Genomic DNA, 24,053 nt, shown 5'->3' on the forward strand with positions numbered 1-24,053 from the left:
ACCATACTGCTGTATTCCTTCTATCTCACATTTATGGAGGGAAACAGTGCTAATGTTTTTTTTATGGAGAACTAATGTATTATTTCGACACCAACAGAACTCTTGGTTTCAAATCTCAAAAATGTATGTTGACGTATATTTTTTACATCTTTTTTTCACTGTACATTAATGCACAGTATGTGCATGTACTTTAAGTAATCGAAGAGTAGGATTTACAGTCAAAGAGAAGAGGTCAGTCAATTCACAATATTCGCAGTAGAGTGAATCATATGTTGCGTAAAGCTTTGGAGAGGAGGAATTTGCTTCACATTTCTTAACTGGCAGCCAAAACACCCTCACACAGTGGGAGTGATGGAGCACATATTTATATTCCTACTAACTTGAGGAGAAAGAAGTAAGAGGCAGAATGTGGGAGATCAATATACATTAACTAATAGAGACAAACAGCACAGAAACTGAATCATGCAGTCCATCCCCAATCACTGTTTTTTGTTAGTTTTTTACATTGAGACATTCTCTAGTAGAATCCTAGTTTTGCTAGGTAAGACAATGCATTGTAACATACCATCACCCTTTCATATTGGTGAATGTGTTGCACGAGATTTTAGACAGGTAAGTCTCTGGTGGACGGAATTGGAAGGATGTTGACAAAGGGCCAGATGAGCACTGGTACAATGAAGTGGGAGGATCAAACAGCTCAGAGGCTGAGGAAGCAGAGGCAAAAGGTCAGTGGACTGCAGTGGTACAGAGCGTCTGACAAATACTCCATCCCTCAACAACACAGTTAATCAGATAGGGTAGACTTTTACCATGTGATGGCAATGCAATTACTGTACCTCAGCTATATTTTCAATGTTAACTTGGCTAATGCCAGGCCATTTTTGCATTGATAAATGATTTGCCTCACAAAATTACACACATTATTTTAAAGTTATGGTTGTTCTTTGTTTGTGAGGATGCACAGAATATGATAAATAAATAGGGGATGTTGTAAGAGTATCTGTGGTCCCAGCAGAGTATTTTACGTTTTTGGTAACAAGAAAGAAAAGAAAACACTGCAAAAAAAGATATACTGAATATGCTGCACACTTGCTGCTGTTGTTCGACTACTTTAATGGTCCCCAATTCAACATTTCATGCTATTTCATCATCTCACATAAGAAAAGGTTGGGGCAGTGCAGCCACTTAAATGGGGACAGCCACTAATTACATTATCACTAATTGTGATACAAGATATACATAATTTTGAAGGTCAGCACACACTTTTTACTCATGAAAATCCTTGATATTTCATAAATCTTACATGATTGGTGCATGAATATTTTCAGGCAATTATCTTCGTTTGGAACATTGGAGATATTAATATGGTTATGGATTATGTACACATAAAAAAAAACAGTGTAAAACACAGATTGCAATGATGATGTAAGCTTGTTGTTGACTTTCCCAGTCTGAATGACTGAGCAAAGGATAGGGGGTGGGGTGTCATTAATCTATGGCTAGTGATGACCAGACAAGCAGAAATGGGGTGTAGTGGGGGATGGGCGAGAACACTGTTGTTATGACTAGTGCTTGGATGCGGGACAAACTTCCAGAGGCCTCGGGATCTTTTTTTTCAATTCCATCTCATTGGTCGGTTTCAACGACGAAATGTGGCTCCATTTTGATGTGAACCTGTCAAACGGACCAGGAGCTAATTTTAATCAACGTGTGAGGGCGACTTTCACTTCAGCAAACCACGAGGTGTTGTTTGGTGCTATTGGAAATTAGGTTAGTCACCTATATAGCACTATATCCTAGTAATGCCAGGTAGAAATACTGCTATTGTGACGTATCTATGTATTAGCCAGTACTCTTACATAAATTACTCATCATACTATGCCGTATTTGATCGAGGAGACGTTGAACACATTGTCGTCGTCAGCTCATTACATTGAGCTTTCGAAAGCGGCGCTTTAAAATAACAGTAGTTACAGGCAGCTCATTTTTGCATGACGGGTCACTCCACTGAGTCTAACGTCTGAAGCCGTTGCTGGGTCTTTACCGCCTGGCTTAAGTTTAAATATTATAACATATCGATAGTTATACACGTGCGTAAAAAAACAGTCTTGCAATCGATTAAAGAGATAACATGGTCTGACTTGAACACAAGAGCTGTGGAAGATATCGACTATTGAATTTATCCAAGTAGGTACGAGATTATAGCAACACTGTCATTAGCATAGCATGCTAGTGTTAGCAACCTAGCTAGCGTGCTAGCAGGTTTAGAGCGATGTCAAGCTGGGCTCACTGTACTCGTCAGAAATGCTGTTTTAAATAAGCTAACTTAATGTTATTGGAGTCAATTTTGTATACAAAAAAAATTGAAAATACAACGCTATTCCATATCTTGTTAGCTGCATTACTTTAACAACGGTATCTATTAACTGTTGGTGCCCTTCATCAAATAAACGAAATTGGCATGTGTGGTGACCGTTAACGTTACAACCGCCACCAATGCAAAACTAACGATAACTCGCGTGTTAGCTCGCGTGCTAACGTCCCGCAACGTGAGGTCATGACAGTGCGAATGGGGCCCCCGCGGTAAATTTGGTTGTAAATGAACAGGCAATTACAGTTAACGACGTGAATGCGAAGACGCAAGTAGATTGTGTTAATTTGACAATTACCTAGAGGGCTAGCGCCGATAAAGCCTGTTCTCAGTTCTCAGTACATCCACTTAGTGACCCGTGACATGCGGACGATTGTCAGCGTAGCATTACAGTAAGTTACAACAGTAACGAGGTCAATGATTGTTGCACTTTACATAGACAGTGCTGCAATACATTTCAGTTTTTCATTGATGGAAGAAGGTGGACATTTGATGCAGTAATAATCTCACAGTAATAAAGTACATTTTAAGTCATTGGATTCTGCCTCACACAGCACGTCGGGTAACGTACACACTGTAGTTTGTTCAGCCCATTCACTCGCAACTGTGTGTGTGTGGGGGATTGGTCATATATTTCAAGTAGCTATCTTGCTAATTTAGCAACCGGCAGATTAGCATAGACTTAACCTTGTATGCATTTAACTTGCACGAAATCAATCTGACCCTGAACCAGGCCCAACAGTCATGAAAGAAATGGCGACTAAGACACTACAGCCCTTGGCCCCCATTTGGTGATCCAGTACCAGAAGTGAAGATGTTGGTTACAATTGTAGGGACCAAGCATCTAAAATGTCTTTTATCAAGTTGTAATTACTCCATACAATACATCAGCATACGTCCCCTTTAATAACTATCATTCAGGTATAGCTACACCATGTGTAGCACAAATACCCACAGGCTGTTTGGGCTTTTTATATTGCTGACCCAGTTATTTTCATTGTTTGGTGACACACCCTTTTGTTCTTTACACTTTCTGCTCTCATCCTTTTTCACCCACACATTGACACGTTGCTGCTAAAATGTCAATTGTAATTAAGATAACTTGTCACAGCACCGATAGAGAAACACAATCTTATGTGCCTGTATGCTTCTTATGCTGCGTAACCAAGATTTAAATACATTAACATGAGCAAAAGTGTTACTTAGGCAGCTTAATAAACTACCATACATGGTGGGAGATAGTGGGTGCACAATATTGAGAAAATCAACATGTTCAATGCAAGTGATTTCATAGATCTGCATTTTAGGATCCAGATGTGATGCCCACTTGTGATTCTTTAGTATAATTCATCAGTTGGAAGTATTCAATTTGGTTTTTTTACTCTCAGGGGCTGCGAGTTCTTGCTGAGGAGAACGGAGCTATGATGCACATCTGAAGACATCTCGATCACATGGGTAGGGTACCTCACTCTTTAATGTCACACCTTTGTTTGTTTTTTTCCACACTTGTTTTGCATCTTTCTTTGGTTGTATGCTTTCTGGAAGATCACATTGCTACGGCAAAGTGTCTGTAATCTTCTAGAGAAGAGAGTGGTTGTAATATAGCTTTGTACCCAATCAGTGTCAGAATGAATGACTCTCTCAAGACCTTCAGGTTTAGATTGGGCACCACACAAAATGGTTGTGTGTTTGTTGAACAAATTATGCATAGTCAAATCACATTAAAATATCTTTAATAACCAGTTGTTTACACAGTGGTTCTATGTTACCACGAGAGCTGTCCACTTGCCTGTAAATGTAATTCATTGCTGTTTCAGCAATAAGCTGAGGATTCGTGATTGTTTTGGTTTCGGTTAAAACAGAGAGTGAGCTCTCTGTCAGAATATATCGTACCACAACAAGAATTAAGACGGACCGAAAACCGATTGATAAAGGCCGTACACCACTGGTGGTATTTCATTGTCGTTTTGAGACCATAATGTTGCTCGGAGTCATTTTATTAGTGTGGTGGTTTCACTGCTAAATTGATACAGTAATCAAGGTTTGGTGTAGTGAGGCAACGCTATGTGTATTCGCCCCAAACCGTTTGGTATTCGTCTTCTGTTCGGTACGCCTTGTGACCCAAACAGTAGTTCGCAGTGTCCGTCATTTAGAAATATTTGTCATATGGGACACTGTTCAAAGCATAGATGCACAACTATGGAAGCTACAATTCTGAAACAATGGCACCTGAACCAAATATATGTTGGTTAGGAGTGTGCAGCAGTGGTTTTTTAAAAACATGTTTATGAATATCATAGCTGCTTTAAAATAACTTGTTTTATTTGATTGTAGGGAACAAAGCTTGTACATTACATGTTAGAGGGTTTTTATTTTGGAATTCTGCATCAAACACTGAGGTGGTCTGCTATCATTTTGAGGTGAAATTGTTTTGGGAGTGAGTGAAGCAAAATGTGGCGTTGTAGCCAAACAGGACAGTGATTTATTACTTAAAAGATTCTGTAGTGCTGCCAAATGATTTTCAGAATGTTTTTAATCTCAAAATTCCTGTGATAAAGTGCATGCTACATCACATATTGAAGTGCACTTGATACTCTGTTAACTACTATTCAACATTTTGAACTAATGCAAATCAGGGACAAGAGAATCTTGCTGCTGGAAAAGTAAACTTGAAGTTAATACACTTTCTAACTAATTTAGTATAAAATGTGATAAATAATTTTCAAACAAGATTGTACCAACCATCTCTCTCTCAGTCAGTGATCTGTACAAGAGACTCACTCACTACTATGTTGGTACTGTTCAAATGTAGTCTGGGATTCTGGTAATGTGAGACTAACGTCAATGAGTTAAATATCCTTAAAGCGCTCCACTCGAGTTGATTGTGCCAATTCTAGTTTGACAGACAGTTACTTCATAGCCTCACATTTTGGGGAGTTATAATTCTGAATTATAAATGTGCTAAGCTTTCACATTTCATAGCATAGACTTGAAAGTCAACTGAGCAATTCTGATGACAACTTATTTGTTGTTTTGGCCCACCTTCTACTTTGCTAGCTGCTTATTAGGATGTCCTATGTGTTCTTATCACACCTATAACTGAAGATATTGTGAAACGATAACATTCAGTCATGCGAGGAGGTTATGACATTTGCATGTGTAACTTGCTTGTGTCTCGTTAGCACGGGCATAATTAGATAAGCAGTGATCTGTCAGTGCTCTTAATCAATGCTGAGGTTCATAAAACAATCAAATATTGGACGTTATGTCAGCCACATGGAATGGTCGACATATTACTGTAAGTGAGCTCTGTCCCCGTTCACTGCTCCTGCATCACTTCCATGGCGATGACGTTTGCCGGCACCCTTTCAAAACAGGCTAGTGTCAGATATGCAAGAGTGCCATGTCAGCATAACTACACTGACCCTTAAACAAAATGTTATGGAAAAACACAACACTCTGTAAGAGCATGACTACGGTAGTGGTGCAGCAGAAAAACCGCATTTAGTTGGATTTATGCAATATTTTATGTAGAAAGATTTTAGTTTTTATGGTTAACAGAAGTGAAGCCATTTGCTGAGTTCTAGTGGTCGTGCTTCGGTGTTAGAAACACGAGCCTACTATCCATCAGGACTCTCTGAATCCTGATGGCTAGTAGGCTTCTTCTAGATTCCATGCCTCTTGGTTTAGTTGGTCTTGGACCTCAGCCTCTGGGAAACGGCAGGAGACATGTTGACTTTTTCAGCGGGCTGGCAGGATGGAAACAGTGGAGGTTCTGTCCCCGGTCCAGACCCCTTGTTTATTTCCACAGTCCGATTTCAAGAGTGCGGGTTCTGCATGAATAAATATGGAGCCCAGACGCAAGCACTGTAGGATCTGTTATTGCCGAGGTTTAAAATCCATTTATTCCAGACGTTTTAGTCCAAAATACCCAGCCTGCCTTGTGAAGGCAGCTGGTAATTATTTCCAGTTGTAGGTTAATGAATGGAAACTGGTGCCCTGCCTAGAGCCAGAAGGCTTCTGTAGCCAACAAAGCTGAGAAAGAATGAAACCTCATCGTGCATCAAATGGCAGATCACAGCTTGCGTTTGCCTGCTTCTCTGTATGGAATTTGCAAGATCTAAGTCAAGCGAGGTGATGTTTTAACTTCTTCCTCTTCTCAGTTATCACGGTGTGTGCCAGTTTGTTAGTGAGCTATGTAGTTAGTTTGTAGTGTAACACCGTCCTTGGGTGTGTGAGAGAGAGAGACGGCTCTCTTTAACTCTTGGCACAGTGCCCCTGCATATCATCTTACTGTTGACTATCATTATTTGAGTGATTTGAGCATTTGAGTGATGAAGATACTACTCAAACCTTCCTTCAGGAGTTCTATGTTGTGTAACACCACCACATGTTAATTAAGCAAGAGTCCCGGCTTTGTGGTTTGCTTTTACAGGCTCCTATCCTATGCTGACCCAATGGTTTAATCACCAGGACTAAAAATGAGCATAAGCAGTGATGAAGTCAATTTCCTGGTTTACAGATACCTGCAAGAGTCAGGTAAGTCTTGCATTTTTTTTTAATTTTTTTTTTAGGTAAATCTCTCTCTGAATGCAGTCATATTTGCTGGGAATTGCACTTTTTAAATCTTTCAAATCTAATGTTTAATGCTGCTCAGGACTTTTTGTAATTGATCTTTCACTCCTTCCTACCTTCCAAATTATCCATGCGTCCTCCAGGCTTCTCCCACTCAGCATTCACCTTTGGCATAGAGAGCCACATCAGCCAGTCCAACATCAATGGAGCCCTTGTGCCCCCTGCTGCCCTCATCTCCATCATCCAGAAGGGCCTGCAGTATGTGGAGGCTGAAGTCAGCATCAATGAGGTCAGGCTCCCTCTTTAAACCGTCAACTACTTATTAGCGTAACAACACGCTGGCAAGGAGAGGTGTACTGTCAGCTTTATCTTGACTCCAGCTCGTCTGTTTGGACTCTATGTTTTAGTGAATCGGTGGAATATATGAAGGATAATGAATATAAAAATGGTGTTGTCTCTGTAGGACGGGACCTTGTTTGACGGGCGGCCCATAGAGTCGCTATCTCTGATCGATGCTGTGATGCCAGATGTCGTCCAAACCAGGCAGCAGGCCTACAGGGACAAGATGGCCCAGCAGCAGCATCATCAGCAGCAGGCGGCAGGCAGTGGCAGCGGCACAGTGCCCCAGGGAAGCACCAAGAACGGAGAGGGCGATGCCAACGGGGAGGAAAACGGATCCCACGCCTTAGCCAGTAAGCTAGCTCATGATTGTAAACAATCTCTAAATCTGCTCCTTAACAAACGATGTGTTTTCTTGTGCTAGGCGGGGAAAAAATGGTTCCAGAGATGTTTTATGGTCTTATGCAGGATTTTATTCCATCGTTAAATGCTTCAACATAATCTGATTCATGGTTATAAGGTGCAGTGGAAGCTGTTTGGCATTCACCCCTTTATCTGGTTTTTGATTTGTCACTGCGTATTTTTGTCTCCACTCACCTGAATGTGTGTCAGGGATGTACATTTCACTTTATGCTGCAGAGAGTTGATAAAAGGTGGGATGTCAAAGAACCACACAGAAGGAAATGGTCACGTTGATATTTTTATCAGTCAAAAAATGGACAAAATAATGTATTGTAAGTCACTTCTTATTGCATGGCGTTAAAGCTTACCACCTCCTTGTGTGTGTGTGTGTGTGTGCGCGCGTGTGTGTGTGTGTGTGTGTGCGTGTGCGTGTGCTATTTGCCTTTCTCCTGACAGCTGCAGTGCAACATTTGGATTTGTTTTTTTGTAAAACGTCTGTGGGTTGCTTGGTATTACTCAAAGCTACGATGGTGTTTTCCTCACACTAGCACATGTGTTTCCTCGTGGTTTTGTCCATCTGTGTAGAACTGTCTCCATGTTTTTAGTCACTTTTTCCCAGAACACATTTGTTTGTTTGTTTTAGCGTAAAAGGGAAAAATGTGGTCTGGTTGTTTTCCCTCAAAACCACCTCCTTCTCCCGACGTATTCTAATCACAATAACAACACCGGACCTCATAATCAAATTACAGAGTTACTGAGGGATGGAGTCAGGTTCTTATGGGCTAAGGACGAGTCCAACATTAGCTCACTAACCTACAGTGTCTTACATGGGTGCCATAACTTGAACTTTTCACAGTGCCTATTTGTGGACAAGCTGTAATTTGGCGCAAACACTCTTAGTCATTCGACAACAGGCACACCGTGCTCTTAAGTCCGCAGCTGTCGGGTGTTCCAGCTGGTTTACACTCTGAACAACTCTGTTTACTTGAGCCTAGAAACAGTTCCTTTGCCGTTCTCTTTGAATTAACAATATCAGTCGATGACGTACGTGTGCACTGCTGTGGGACCGGTCATGTGGTCAACGTTTTTGTTTCTCACTCCTTTCTATAGATCACCACTCGGAGATGATGGAGGTGGACGGGGACGTGGAGATCCCCCAGAGTAAAGCCATGGTGCTGAGAGGACACGAATCCGAAGTTTTCATCTGTGCCTGGAACCCAGTGAACGACCTCCTCGCCTCCGGGTCAGTGTCTCCACATCATCCATCACTTCCCCGTGGTTGTCACTGGTCATGCAGTGTTTAGAATATCATGGAAACATGTCGTTATTACAGCCACAGTCAAGTTGAGGGATGCATTAGTGACTTGAATACAAGTTGGTCAAGTTATTAGCATTTTCTTTACATTTAGTACAAAAGCAGTTTTAATGACAGCCTTCAACCATAATGATTTGAACACACAGTAGCAAGTGGTCTGTAGTCCTTCTGGTCCAGGAGTAGGCTTACTCGTTTAACCTAAAAGGACCTCCAGGAGTTAAAGCACAATCTTTATCTCTTATTGGTCAGATAGCTCATTTTCAAAACATTTCTTAATCGGGCAATTTTGTCTTGTTAATGGAAAACAGTTGTGTGAGGAGAGTCAGCTTGTTTTCACAAGTCTTTCCTCATTTATTACAACTAAACAAGTCTTTGTTGACTCAAGTCATTGGTTTTTCACTGTTATTTTCCCGTTCCATATGAATTTTGTACCACATTTGTGTTGCTTAATAGTGGATTTGAAGTGCCACATGTCAAAGTTTGTCTTAAGCAAAACCAGACAAATGGCCTCAAGAGTAGAGTTGTGTTCACACTATGTGCCTCTGAGCTGATCGGGCCAAACTGCAAATACTGCTTTTCACTGTATTCTCCTTTCATTTTGAGGGTTCAAAGTAAGCAAAATGCACGACTTTGTAAATCCCCAATTCAAACAAATCTCTGTCAATGCTGTCATATGTTTACATCTCCACGCTTACCTCCCGGTATGTTTGTCAACATGGCTCAGTGGAGACCCCTTCATTGCTGAGCAGTCACACAGATGGATTTGACTTCTAATCCAGGCGGCTGGTGACTCACAAAATGTGTGAGGAAAACTAACCCATGGATTCATGTTATTTCACACTAGTTGACTAGTTAACGATATTTTTTTTTTTTTTTTTTTTTTTTTTTATCAAACAAAAGAACGTAGTCGGTATACAGTGGATAGTATACAAATTAACAAAAGAGCCAGGGGTATATCACACCAGACAAAAGACTATTATGAAACATACAGATATTAAGTGTTGATTCCAATTTGCCGTGACAGATGGGAAAGAGACAAAGCCAGCAGCGTCCTGCTGCTTCCAAATATATATATATATATATATATATATGGACCTGGACCTATAACCGATAGATAATTGAGAATTATTACATTTTGACGGAGCGCTTCTATTTTGACCCACGCAGCTTTTCTAGTCTTTGTGGCACTCGTTCAGCGGTTCAGGAAACACACTGACTAACTGCATGCGTTGTAAAACACATCACGTGATGCTACTCAACCAATCGGATGTGTGTATTCGGATAAACATCGCGGCTTGAGGAAGATTTACACACACAGGTTGAGAGCCTCAATAGTCTGAGAAGTACGTGAGTCAGAGTAGTTATTTCACATGACGTTCTCCAAAAAGACAAATGTTGACAGAGAGACCTGAACCTTTAACCAAGAGTGGACAGACTCTTAAATGTTCATTCTGCACGGGCAGTTCAAACCCAGTGTGTCTCATATGTTCAGAGACCGTGACGATTATTGAAAGAGGGAATGTGAAGCGCCACTACGAGACAAAGCACACGACTTTTGAGCAAACGTACCCACTCACATCTAAAACGAAGTCACAGATAATAAACAACCTAAGAGCCCAATATGATCAGAATCCTAACACATTAATTCACTGCCCAACAATGACGTTAACAGAGAGAATAGAGCTGAAACAAGTGGTTTAATAACCACAGATCCCTCCACACAAATTTCTCTTTTTAAAAAATGAGAAGAATATAATATCATGGCCTTTTTTTCACACCTGAATGAACTGAATTCAAAGCTGCAGTCGGTTCAATTCATTTTTCTATTACTTTAATTTAACATCTATATTTTTCAAAAGCCTTCTGTTATGTAATTTATTCTTTAATCCAGCCCTTATTTTACTTGAATCGAGAGAATCTAGACTAAAATCATTAAATCCTGAAATAATTTATTGATGTGTGAGAAATAGGTGTGAATTAGTGTGATAACTTTACTGCCCCGTCAACACCCTATAAAACCCTATACACTATAAAAATGTCCATTACCATAAACCAAAATGATCAGTTGAGTGTAATCCAGAACATCGATTACCTTCACAGCACATGCATCGATGCCGTTGTCAAAAGGAAAAATTGATTTTACTTTGCCAAACAAAAAACAAAATCAAGAACAAGACTGGTTCATCATCTTAAACTTTCTCCTGTGAGACGTCAACTTGCTGATTAAGTAACGTATTCAGCCGTCCTGCTTCACAGCACGAGCACAGCTCTCAAAGAACATGGAGACAAATGCAAAGACTAAAGGCCCAGTCCTGTAAGTTGAGTTAGGGGCCACGTTAAAGCTAATGAGTTTTGTGCTTGTAAAACTTCTTTCTCCTTTTTCCTCAACAGATGATGTGAAAAGGTTTGATAGGGATTTAAAAAGATTTCGGATTTGATACTGGGTTCAGGTTCCATAAAATGCATTCTAACCCCAACACTACTCAAGAGCAACGATGGTCAGTTTTATATCACTTTCAGTACTGATTTCAAGAGTCAAAGCCATGATGCGTGTCTAATGTTTTGATTGTGTGTGTGTGTGTGTGTGTGTGTGTGTGTGTGTGTGTGTGTGTGTGTGTGTGTGTGTGTGTGTGTGTGTGTGTGTGTGTGTGTGTGTGTGTGTGTGTGTGTGTGTGTGTGTGTGTGTGTGTGTGTGTGTTGATTTCGACAGGTCCGGGGACTCAACAGCGCGAATCTGGAACCTGATTGAGAACAGTGTAGGCGGGTCCACTCAGCTGGTTCTGAGGCACTGCATACGGGAAGGGGGTCAGGACGTACCCAGCAACAAAGACGTCACCTCACTAGACTGGAATGTGAGTGTGTGTGTATTTGAACAGTAGAAGTATGCGTGTCTGTTCCACTGAGTGCAGTTTAGAGTAATCTAATCTAGTGTGTGTGTGTGCTCGCCTGCCTGTGACCACTACTTGTGCTGAAGGCATTCCTTCCTCCTCATCATATATGGGGGCGAGTGACTCCCATGGGGGGGGGGGGGCTTTTTATGCTGCTCAGCTCCATACCTTTTTTTCTGAGTAGTACAAGTCACCTCTATACGTCAAATCAGCACTAATATATTGTCTGTAATTAACTATTTACACCTTCCTGTGTCTCGTTGTTTAAGTGGAATATACCAGTAAAACCAGGCCCAATTCTGCCCGAACCAGAATGTGTAAAACTGAGAAAGATGCAGCTGACTTGAAACTAATGAGAATCGACGCTTTCCTTGTTTCAGAGCGAGGGAACGTTGCTAGCAACAGGCTCGTATGACGGCTTTGCTAGAATATGGACCAAAGACGGTAAGATCATAGGTTTGCAAGGACGCATGGATGATGAAATGTTTCTGCTCACTTTTTAAGCTGTGTTACGTTTCTGATATTTTCAGGTAACCTGGCCAGTACGTTGGGTCAGCACAAAGGTCCGATATTTGCTCTCAAGTGGAATAAGAAAGGAAACTTCATCCTCAGTGCTGGTGTAGACAAGGTAAGGCTCACTGATTCCAGCTTTATTATTTAGAGTAGAGTAACGTTGACGTTGTGAGCAACTTTAAAGGTACCTTAAAATGTGACGTATTATAACACTATGTTGAGGTGGGATGTAACACAGTGATGATTCTATAATGTGATACATGTTTGATTGGAGGGGTTTGTTAGTTGGTGTTTTTTATAGATTCGCACCGATTGCAATTGTCTTGCCGGATTCCGATTTTTATTTATTTTATTTTTAAGTATGATCTGCTGATTCTGTTTTTTGGCGATTTCCAATTTTCTTTCTAAGAACAATAATTGACAGCAAAGCTTTAGACTAACGTCTTTCACCTCCGTCCCAAAGTATTTTCATTTGATAAGAAGTCAGTGTAAACTGTTAAAAATGATAAATGTTATCTTTTTACTTTGTTGTTGTCATCTAGTGGTTATTTGCATAAAAACACACTATACAAATGATTAGGAAGTAATTGATTGTATTTTGTTTTAATACCTAAAATAATTAATTAAAAATAATCTTGGCATTAGTAGTTTTAATAATATATAATAAGCTGCTTAGAGCTAGTGTTAGGAAGTGAAACAGGACGTAATTCCCTAATATCCCTCTAATATCTATTTTATATTGCTGTACAAACATCTTTTTCTCAATTCAGAGGATGTACGGCTTTCCTCGGTATGTTGGGAATGAATGTTTTCTGAACAGAAGTAATAGAGATCCAATCTCCAAAAAATGCAGTTCTTGCAGAAATCTTCAAATGTCAAGTTTCTGATACCAAATCACAGGATGGATTGTTTTTATGGTGTTCTTCAAGGGCTTGCAGGTTTTTTTTTTACCAATTCTCGAGTGGTAAAATCAACCCAAAAATTGCTGCAACAACTTATGATAAATTAATGTGGAATAGTTATCATTTGTAAGCCTTTATATACTCTACACTTTCAACATTTGAATAGACGCCTAAATAAAACACAATATTTATTACAGATAGAAACACAGTGCAGAGCTGTATCTCAAATGAATCTTCAGGTTCCAGAAGAAGTATACCACTTCTATTTGGCATAATCCTGTTGACCTACTATCTCCCCCTAAAGACCCCCTGACCCTCCGAAAAATGACACCGTCTATAGTAGGGGTGGGGAAAGAAATCGCTTCTTGAAAGATGATGTATGACTCGATGCAGAAAACTCAATAATCTTAAATTTAAAACTCAATTCTCGTTATGATCACGTGTAACAATTCTGAGACACCGGGCTGTCCGTTCCTTACCGCTGCCCCTGAACGCACCAGAGGTAACACACGTTCACGTTCTAAACTAGACTAAATACTAGCGGAGTTCTGGTGAGGGCGGCTGAGCTAAAGCAGTCGAATATGGATTCAATCCGACCGGCACCCTCTGGCCTTAAAGCTAACGTGTTGGAGCACCCCGACTCAGTCATTGAGAATCCGAGCTTTCGCACTATGTTGCACACTTTGGGACCGAGATACAACATTCATCTCAACATGTCTACATCGCATCGATACTCTACAACCAAACCAAAGCTAGAGTCATGGAGTCACTGAGGGAAGCGGGTCGGGTAGAAGTACCACGCGATACGTGACATCAGTTGTTGCCACAGAATCTTGTGTGATCGTAACCGCCCACTTGAGAGCTGAATGCTCATTGCCTGTAACAGGAGGACTTGTTTGAAGAGAAGTCTATATTATATATTTGTGAATGAGGGCCGCTTGTTATGACTGAATTCTGTGTTTTTACTACGACAGGCCCAATTTAATTTATTTTCATGTTGGTTCAATTCGCAGTACTTTCAAATGTAACACTCCAGTTGATAAATCTCTATTTGTTCTAAGATTATGAAGGTAAATTCATCTGTTTTTGAATCATATATTATTACAAATATGCAGTGTTTTAAAAGTAGCAGGAATAAATCATGTATAGGAATATTTTGATGCATCAAGATGAATCGATAATCGTTTTATAATCTCATTGTAGCTCTGAATCAGAATCCAATGCGTAGCGATTCCCACCTCTAGTCTATTGTAGAGAGGTATTCAAATATAACTCGACGAGGTCCAGTTAGAGATAATTACTTTATGCAAAGGTCCGGAACGTCACAATAATGTCTAATTTGCCCTCTAATTTGTCCCATATATACATATTGAGGTATTAACGTCTGTATGTCGTCGACAACTGACTGTCAAATCAAATTAAGAAAGTTCAGTTGAATAATATCTCAACAATAAGTTTTCTAATTGAACTGGATGAATTTGACATAATACATACTTGATAATAAATAAATTATCTCTCATTTCAAGTAAAATAAGGGCTGAATTTAAAACAAAATACATCACGGAAAGCTTTTGAAAAGTGTTTATCTTAAATTAAAGTATAACTATAGTTTGCAGGGATCATTGTTGTGCAGTGAATGAATGTTGGGAATCGGGTGGATCGATCATATTGGGCTCTTAGGTTGTTTACTATCTGTGCCTTCGTTTTAGACGTGACTGGGTACGTTTGCTCAACAAGAGTTGTGCTTTGTCTCGTAGTGACGCTTCACATTCCCTCTTTTAATAATCTCCACGGTCTCTGAACATATGAGACACTTTCCATTGGCTAAAATGGATAAAGGCTCTGGCCTTGTTGTTAACATCTCTCTTTTTGGAGAACGCCACGTGATATAACGTCTGTGACTCACGTAATTCTCCGACTATTCGGCCTCTCATCCCGTCTCTCTCCAGTGTGTTTACGATCTCACTAAAGCCGCGATGCTTATCGGAATGCACACATTCGATTGGCTGAGTAGCATCACGACAAAATTGAACAATTATCGGTTGTAGGTCCAGGTCCAGATACGACGGCGTCCGGCCTATTACTGACCCCTGGTATAGAGGGTTGGTGTAAAAGAGGTTAAAGTAATCTTCATCAGCTGTGCCGAGGGAAAGCATGCAGACCATAGACGGCTCTATGCAGATGTTGTGCACTGTCCTCAGTGTGTACCTGCATGTCAGGGTCTGCATACACTTACCAAATGTTACGGACTGACAGGCGACAGAGGATCATCTCCACCAATAACAAGACATGCTCACGTCTTGTGTTCAACATTGCCATCTAGTGTACAGAAGTACAACGACCTGCACAGCGTCGCCTTCAGCACACGTTCTGAGTCACCATTATTCAGGTCAACTGGCGTTAAATAAGAGCACCTTTTCTATATTCATGTGATGTTTTTATTGCTTTTATAACATGAACATTACTGGTTTAGTATAAATAATGAAAATTTCCTCCTCCACACAGACCACAATTATTTGGGACGCCCACACGGGAGAGGCAAAACAACAATTTCCTTTCCACTCGGGTGAGTGACGGGAGTCAGCTGGATTGTTCCATGTGACTTTTCATGCAAGAGTCTTTTTTTGGTTTAAGACAGATTAGATATTATTTAAGTCCTCTTACACATTGTGACTGATATGGTTGAGAGCCACATTCAACCCAACTTGTTTTTACACATTTTGCACAACAGCTCTGCATTCTGACATCGTCTCTTGATGGAGTGTGACAGTGAATCTGCAGAAAACATGTCCGCCCTTTTTAAGTGTTGTTAAAGTGAATTATCCGATCCAATGTGGCAATACCAACACTATTGTCAGACCACGATATTCCTGCCATCTTTTCTCCTGCGTCTCTACATACTTCGCTGCTGCAGCAGCTCTAAGCTCTGTCTCTGCCTCCCAACAGCACCGGCTCTGGACGTAGACTGGCAGAGCAACAACACGTTTGCCTCCTGCAGCACAGACATGTGCATCCATGTGTGTAAGCTGGGTCAGGACAGACCTGTCAAGACCTTCCAGGGACACACGGTGAGACGGGACACTACTGTTTTTAAAGCATTGTAGGATAGCGAATATGGATTCTGCCACTGACTCACTGAAGTTAATAACGCCCTTATGGTGTATTCAGTAGGACCCTGAGAGGAAGATCCTTCTCACAACTGTGACAAACCAGGATATCACTTATTGTGATGCCTTTAGATAAATTGTCATAAACGTATCAATATACTAAGTGCATTATTTCTATCGTTGCTCATGTACATCAGTCAAGGATACTGTGTTTTTGTATTGTTTTCTAACTTTCTCTCTTACTCGCTGTAGAATGAGGTGAACGCCATCAAGTGGGATCCCACTGGCAGCTTGCTGGCCTCCTGCTCAGATGACATGACGCTGAAGGTCGGTCCAGTTAACATGCAGATGTAGAAATTCCTCGTTGAGTGTGTTGGTGTGAACACTGATTAAAGCCATACTAACTGGTTCCTTCTCTGGCGTAGATCTGGAGTATGAAGCAGGACCTGTGTGTCCATGACCTCCAGGCCCACAGTAAAGAAATCTACACCATCAAGTGGAGCCCCACGGGCCCCGGGACCAATAATCCCAGCGCCAACCTCATGCTGGCCAGGTAAGACACAAAGCAGCACCTGAACATCATGAGCAACACTCGTGTGCTACAGAGTAGCTGTGTATTAATAGAGGAGAGATGACACAAATACCAACTTATGTTAAGTCAGCAGTTTCTTTCTAATTACTGATATATTTTCTCATACTTATGAGGAGATATCAGGAGATTAAGACAATCCGATCGACCTGTATTGCTGAATTTGTGAAAAGTCTTACAAGTTCACTGCATTTCAGCAGCACTCCCATTCCTCGATAAGAACCTCATCAATAGAATATTTGACACTGACCTCAATGCTGCTGCTCGTATTATTCCGTATTGACTCTGACTCTGACACTATGAACATCAGCAGAGCCTGTTCTGGTGTCTCGGTTGCAGTCAACGATGTTTTTAGCTGTTGGCCGACTCCCAGCTTTAGTGCTTTTCAGATGCACCTGTGAAGAATGCCACCGTGGCTCAACTGACCCCGAGGAAATAACACAGGCTCAAGCAGATCCGAGTGGGCTTTCCACCTAAACAACTCGAGAATCCTAAGGTGCCTGAGCAGAATTGACAAAACTGACCATGCCCTTCACGGTCTGTTACTGAAAGACAGAAGTATCTCTCTGTGTCTCAAATGTAACATGTCTCATGTTGGCCTTCCAAGATATTGTCTCAGATTGGGAGTCGATTGATGCATAATGTGGAGGTGATTAGACGTTTCCCCTTTATTGAGAGCTGTCCTGTCCAGTTGACATACTGTATCTGTCAGGTTCATTTTATTGCAACACAACTCTTGTACACTTAGCTCTAGAGGTCGACCTATTGATCGGTTTGGGCGATTAATCTGCACAGATAGGACGCTTTACAAACCACTGTTGTCTGCGTCACTGGGCTCCGGTCACTCTGAGACGTACATCACAGTTTTGCATGGAGGCTCTATACACATAACGCATGCACGCATTTATGGCTGGAACTCAGAGCTCCGGCCATAAATGCAAGATAGACTTTTAAATATTTTATAGATATCTATTATTGAGAAAATAACTATCCACTCCATCAAAAAGCATTATTACGGCGATACGGTTCAAACAATGTGAGCTGTTCAGATTCATATCTCTTCGTCCTGTTCCATCTCTCCAGCGCATCATTTGACTCCACTGTGCGTCTGTGGGACGTGGAGCGCGGGGTGTGTATCCACACACTGACCCGCCACCAGGAGCCCGTCTACAGCGTGGCCTTCAGTCCCGATGGGAGACACCTCGCCAGTGGCTCCTTTGACAAGTGTGTCCACATCTGGAACACTCAGGTCTGGGTTAATCCAATTCTAACCACATACACTTTAGTAATCATTTCTGGTGGCATGAATACATAGGATGAAGATATTTCATTGCTAATATGTGTGTGTGTGTGTGTGTGTCTCTTTCTTCAGACCGGTGCTTTAGTTCACAGCTACCGGGGGACGGGAGGAATCTTCGAAGTGTGCTGGAACGCCACAGGGGACAAAGTAGGAGCCAGCGCGTCGGATGGATCGGTGAGTTGTTCTGCTCCGTCACACACGCATCATAATCACTACTTCCACACACTTCAGCCTCTATGCACAACTTCTACGCCAGGCTGCTGACCCCAGGAAGTTTGTGGGTCAGCAGTGTGTGTTAAAGGTCTGACCCGGCTTAAGATGACGCCATAAAATGCGTCTGGTAAGAATCAGGGTTGACGCTGAGGTCAAACCTGGTTCTGCTGGTGATGAAAGTGAAGTGCTTGACTTATGACGTGTACATCCAGTCACGTGAGATTGTTGACAATAGTGAGTTTCGTTATTCCAGCGTTTTCTATTCGTACATACAATGTCCAGCTGGGTGACAATAGTACCCGGGCCGGGGACACACACAGGGAGGCTTTGGATCCTCCCCCATAACAAACACTTTATTTCCTGCATTCTGGTGAATCTTTATACACACATTTTTGGTGGGAAGGTCTTGTATTTGTAATGTATGAATGTATTTATGTACAGGAAAACATTTAATTCAGGCGCCAGGTGACAATTTAAAATACTAAAATAAAATGGGCTCTCAGGCATTCTGTATATTTATTCTCCTGTTGATCAACCTTCCTCATTTAATGTCGTCTGCCGAGTCAAAACACATGATTCCCTCCTCCGGTGTCTTTCGTTTGGTGAATTAAACTCCGTGTGGCTCTTATTCACCTCAATGATTCTTAATTGTAATTGATTTATAAACTTTTATAGTTAAAATGGGTTTCAGCTAAATGTTGGCTCATGTTCAAAACTTTCTGCACATTAGAATCATTTCCCACATAAAAACAAATCCTAGTTTTACAAGAATAAAGTCTTAATTTCATTCGCATAAATTCATAATATTTCAATAATAAAATCTAGCTGTCCTCTGGTCTGCTGTGCATTATGTGATTTCTCTGCTGATGCGGATTCTACACCCTCGGCTGCTGCTGCTGCTCTTTTCCATTTCTGTGACGTAGGCTTCTCTGCAATATGATAACAGAATGAAGTTGTTAAAACATGCAGTAAGGGGGATAAAGCAACAGAGCTATTATGATTTGTTAAGATTGTATTTCATATATTATGCAATATAATGTCGTCTCTACTCACACAATCAAGCAGCGAGTGACAGTTTAGCTCTTCCCTTCGTGAATGAGGCTCTGCTCGATGTAATGCGAGGTACCTTAAATCGATAGAGAAGCAACTCCCTATGAAACAAAAAGCAAACAGGAAGGATGTAGTCTGCTGGAAATGTTTTCGTGTACGGCCATCCGGCTGACAGCTCGTGCTTATGGAAAACTCTGGATTGATGGAGCAACATTTGAACACCGCTGGAAATTTCTCAACTCAAAGGTGCATCGTTGATGCAGACGTCAACTGTTCTTTAATAATGCAGTGACAGAACATAACCATTGTAGCTCAGTGTGAGTCTTTACTGTCTAGCTTTTCTTCTCTCTCCGATGTCGATGTCCTCTGTGTTCACCGATAGTGGAGCTTTGCACACACACACCTTCACTTGGTCTCGAGGGTGGTGAGTCACACGATCAACTTTTTATGATAGTTTAAGTGACCTATGCTCTGAATCTCCAAAAGAAACCCGGGTGCATTTAGTTTTGTGTAAAAGGAACTAAAATCTCTAACGACTTAATAAAGCCATTGATGTAAAATGAAGCTTCTTTCCTACTTGAGCCAGAAAGAGGCTTCACAGAAACTATTGCAGCATTGTGTCTGACTGTCCTCCTTCCTGTTGTTCCAGGTTTGCGTATTAGACCTGAGGAAATGACACTCGTGAGGGGGGAGCAATGGACCGACTACGAATGTGTACATAGCCAAAATGACTGACTGTCCCTGCCTGTCCGCCACACTGCTGTAGTCCCGTCAGACGCCATTACAGTCCATATGTACACACAAGGACCACACCTTCGCCACATGTGTCAGACATGCGTCAGGTCTGTATGGACACACGGTGCTGCTCTCACAGACCTGCAGCAGGAAACACGTCTCTGTTATTCCACAGTACCACCCTGTCGGACCCATCACATGCAAACCAAAACCGTAGGATTCTTCTTGCTTTCGTCTTTTTATCCTTTGTACCGGACTTCTAAAGATTCTTTGCGCACTGTTGGTGTGTGCATATTGCATATGTCAGCATTTGATGTCCTGTGGACATTGTTGTTTTGAATTTGGATTTGACTGATACCTGCAGGTTTTCTATTACTGTACATGTGGGGTGGGAGAGAAGAGGGGGGGGTCGGGGGGGGGGGGGGGGGTTGAGATGTGTTTGTCTTTTTACGAAGGGTGTTCAAAGCCGATCATTGGGGGGGATCCGTTCATCCACTTCTCTGCAGTCTTTAAGGTTCACACATGCAGATGTAGAGCTGAGAAGATGAAAACGGTTTAGAATATTGTCGACTATTTTTTATCTAACAGGTTTGTGTCATAATTGACTTTTTAACTTTGTTAAAACGTTTTTAACAAAGTTTAAAGCAGTTAATAAAAGGCTGAACTGTCTCCTCAAAAATGTGTTTCAGGTGTTCACAATTCATCAGGTTAATATAGAGCTCTAAAGAATTCAAGATAATCTTCGTAACTGTTAAACACCGTGTCGATCTCGTGTTCGACTGATGTGCAGTCAGCTTCAGGTCTCCGTCACTGAGCTTGTCCTGGATCTGTCTCAAGCTTGCGACTAGACGGCCGGTGTGTTTTTGTGTCCGTAGTGAGGTAACGTGGTACGGGAGAATCTAGCTTTCTGGGATCTGTGGGGAAAGAGAGAGAGAGAGAGAGACGGGAAAACAGGCCCATAACAGCTCGCATCCATCTGACATGAACAATTAAGTGGTAATTGTGCTTGTTTCCTCAATTAATGGCTCGTTGCTAACCAATGCTGAATGATAATCAGACTAGGCCGTGCTAATTGTGTCCTGTTTCCCCTGCTTGGTCATTAAACATCAGGACATCGTCTCGAGCATCACTTCCTGGCTGGAGTTCTTATCACGGTTTGTCATGTTGACCGGTCGTTTGCAGCGGTCAGACGGCTTAAAAACCCTTTTTTAAAGATTACTTCTTTGGAGTGACGGACGGCATGGACTCCCAGTGTCCCATCTACTCTCAGCTTTCATGTCCTGCAAGTACACACTACAGTCACTGCTTCAGTTTGTCGTTGCCTAGCATTCACACACGTGTACACACACACTCTGGAGACGGGCTGCGTTCAACCTATGCAGGGTCAGACGGAGCTTTTGTTAGTAGTTGTTGGCGTCTTGAGGCAAGTCTGTACTTCAATAGCAGCATATGACTTGATGTAACATGGTATCTGCATATAATATAATATTATATCTGAATATATCTGTGATATCACAGGGGACTCTTTTCCACTCATATGCTAATGGAGGCTTTTAAAGTTACTTCATGCTTGAGATGCAGTACGTGGTGTTATCGTGCATCACCGGGGGTCGTGAATAAAATACCGTTAACCAGTCGTAGAGAGCGGGTAGAGGGTAGAGGAAGCCCTTTTGAAGGGCGTTCTTTTCCCCCTGCACTTTAGTATTTGTTTATTCAAGGTGAATCAGAAAGTCTGCAGTGGGTGAGTAAGGGTGAGGAGTGTCCTGTGTGCCTCCTCGGGGTGCGTCAAAGCTGAACCAAGCCAACTTTATGGCATTCCAGATCTCATCCCGCAGCCATAACGACTAATGGCTTAACACACACACACACACGTTAATTGTTTTGAAAATTTTTGTACTGAAGCTAAAGACTATTTTGAAGTTTGCTTAATACAGTCGTCAGTGATTGGATCGTACCACAAAGACACTCTTTCAGACGATGTCTCTGACAGTGGAATGGTATTTTATAACGTTTTGTTTTTACACTGCATTCAAGTGTTTGCTATTTTGTGTCCCTTCTGAAAGTACTAACGTCGATTCTATCTTTGCTACGTCAGAGAGCCCGTGAAGGTTTTGTACTTCTCAAAACTTTTGTAACGATGACTTATTTGTAGCTATACGTACACAAAAATGAAAAAATAAAGTCAAATCTGGATTTAATTGTCATTGTGTTGTCACACAGAACATGTAAATACCAATTTGTTTTTGTTGTGTTGTCTTTGCCCTCATCTATGTTGTGCTCTCTTTCTCTCTCACTCACATGGTCGCAGTCTGTAGCCTCCTGATCTGACTGTTGTAATATCACTCAGATTTCAGAAGGTCTAGAATAAAATCTATTTTGATAATATCAAAGTGTTTGCTTTTACTTTCCACGTTGTTAAGTGCATGTCTTTACGTGAGGGAAGTATATATATATATATATATATATATATATATTTTCCACATTTTGTTATGTTACAGCCTCATTCCAAAATGGATTAAATTCATTATTTTCCTCAACATTCTATACACAACAACCCACAATGACAAAGTGAAAACTGTTTTTTGCAAATTTTTGCAAATCTATTAAAAATAAAGAACGAAAACATAACATGTACATAAGTATTCACAGCCTTTGCTCAATACTTTGTTGAAGCACCTTTGGCAGCAATTACAGCCTCAAGTCTTCTTGGGTATGATTCCACAAGCTTGGCACACCTATTTCTGGGCAGTTTCTCCCATTCTTCTTTGCAGAACCTCTCAAGTTCCATCAGGTTGGATGGGGAGCGTCGGTGCACAGCCATTTTCAGATCTCTCCAGAGATGTTCAATCGGGTTCAAGTTAGGGCTCTGGCTGGGCCACTCAAGGACATTCACAGAGTTGTCCCGAAGCCACTCCTTTGTTATCTTGGCTGTGTGCTTCGGGTCGTTGTCCTGTTGGAAGATGAACCGTCGCCCCAGTCTGAGGTCCAGAGCGCTCTGGAGCATGTTTTCATCGAGGATGTCTCTGTACATTGCTGCATTCATCTTTCCCTCAATCCTGACTAGTCTCCCAGTTCCTCCCGCTGAAAAACATCCCCACAGCATGATGCTGCCACCACCATGCTTCACTGTAGGGATGGTATTGGCCAGGTGATGAGCAGTGCCTGGTTTCCTCCAGACATGACGCTTGGCATTCAGGCCAAAGAGTTCAATCTTTGTTTCATCAGTCCAGAGAATTTTGTTTCTCATGGTCTGAGAGTCCTTCAGGTGCCTTTTTGCAAACTCCAGGTGGGCTGTCATGTGCTTTTTACTGAGGAGTGGCTTCCGTCTGGCCACTCTACCAAACAGGCCTGATTTGTGGAGTGCTGCAGAGTTGGTTGTCCTTCTGGAAGGTTCTCTCTTCATAGAACAACACTGGAGCTCTGTCAGAGTGACCGTCGGGTTCCTGGTCACCTCCCTGACTAAGGCCCTTCTCCCCCAATCGCTCAGTCTGGCTGGGCGGCCAACTCTAGGAAGAGTCCTGGTGGTTCCAAACTTCTTCCATTTCCGGATGATGGAGGCCACTGTGCTCATTGGGACTTTCAATGCTGCAGAAATTTTTCTGTACCCTTCGCCAGATCTGTGCCTCGATACAATTCTGTCTCGGAGGTCTACAGATAATTCCTTGGACTTCATGGCTTGGTTTATGCTCTGATATGCACTGTTAACTGTGGTACCTAATATAGACAGGTGTGTGCCTTTCTAAATCATGTCCAA

The 24,053-nt window shown here is 41.6% G+C and overlaps 1 protein-coding gene across 6 annotated transcripts; it reads left to right on the forward strand.

The window, feature by feature from the left end:
- Nucleotides 1–1,523: 1,523 nt before the first annotated feature.
- Nucleotides 1,524–22,689, forward strand: tbl1xr1b (TBL1X/Y related 1b). 6 transcript variants are annotated; one of them, XM_076097498.1, is made up of 16 exons: nucleotides 1,524–1,770; nucleotides 3,760–3,826; nucleotides 6,807–6,910; nucleotides 7,090–7,235; nucleotides 7,410–7,638; nucleotides 8,798–8,930; nucleotides 11,713–11,854; nucleotides 12,271–12,334; nucleotides 12,421–12,518; nucleotides 15,811–15,871; nucleotides 16,252–16,373; nucleotides 16,665–16,739; nucleotides 16,838–16,965; nucleotides 18,085–18,250; nucleotides 18,374–18,475; nucleotides 20,214–22,689. In XM_076097498.1, the coding sequence occupies exons 3-16, from the start codon at nucleotides 6,853–6,855 to the stop codon at nucleotides 20,238–20,240; spliced, it is 1,551 nt and encodes a 516-aa protein (XP_075953613.1). In that variant the 5' UTR covers nucleotides 1,524–1,770; nucleotides 3,760–3,826; nucleotides 6,807–6,852; the 3' UTR covers nucleotides 20,241–22,689. The 6 variants fall into 6 exon arrangements, with proteins under 6 accessions (XP_075953613.1, XP_075953618.1, XP_075953619.1 ...); XM_076097501.1 differs by lacking the exon at nucleotides 1,524–1,770 and adding an exon at nucleotides 2,000–2,191; XM_076097500.1 differs by lacking the exon at nucleotides 1,524–1,770 and adding an exon at nucleotides 2,000–2,187.
- The last annotated feature ends 1,364 nt before the right edge of the window (nucleotides 22,690–24,053 follow it).

This window comes from Anarhichas minor, unplaced genomic scaffold (genome assembly GCF_050575085.1).
Source record: "Anarhichas minor isolate MPS153535 unplaced genomic scaffold, ASM5057508v1 ptg000024l, whole genome shotgun sequence".
Lineage (NCBI taxonomy): Eukaryota > Metazoa > Chordata > Actinopteri > Perciformes > Anarhichadidae > Anarhichas > Anarhichas minor.

Coding starts and splice junctions, on each gene's coding strand:
- tbl1xr1b (XM_076097498.1), top strand. CDS start 6,853: ATGAGCATAAGCAGTGATGAAGTCAATTTCCTGGTTTACAGATACCTG. Junction 7,639..8,797: donor CGGATCCCACGCCTTAGCCA/GTAAGCTAGCTC, acceptor TCCTTTCTATAG/ATCACCACTCGGAGATGATG. Junction 15,872..16,251: donor ACAATTTCCTTTCCACTCGG/GTGAGTGACGGG, acceptor GCCTCCCAACAG/CACCGGCTCTGGACGTAGAC.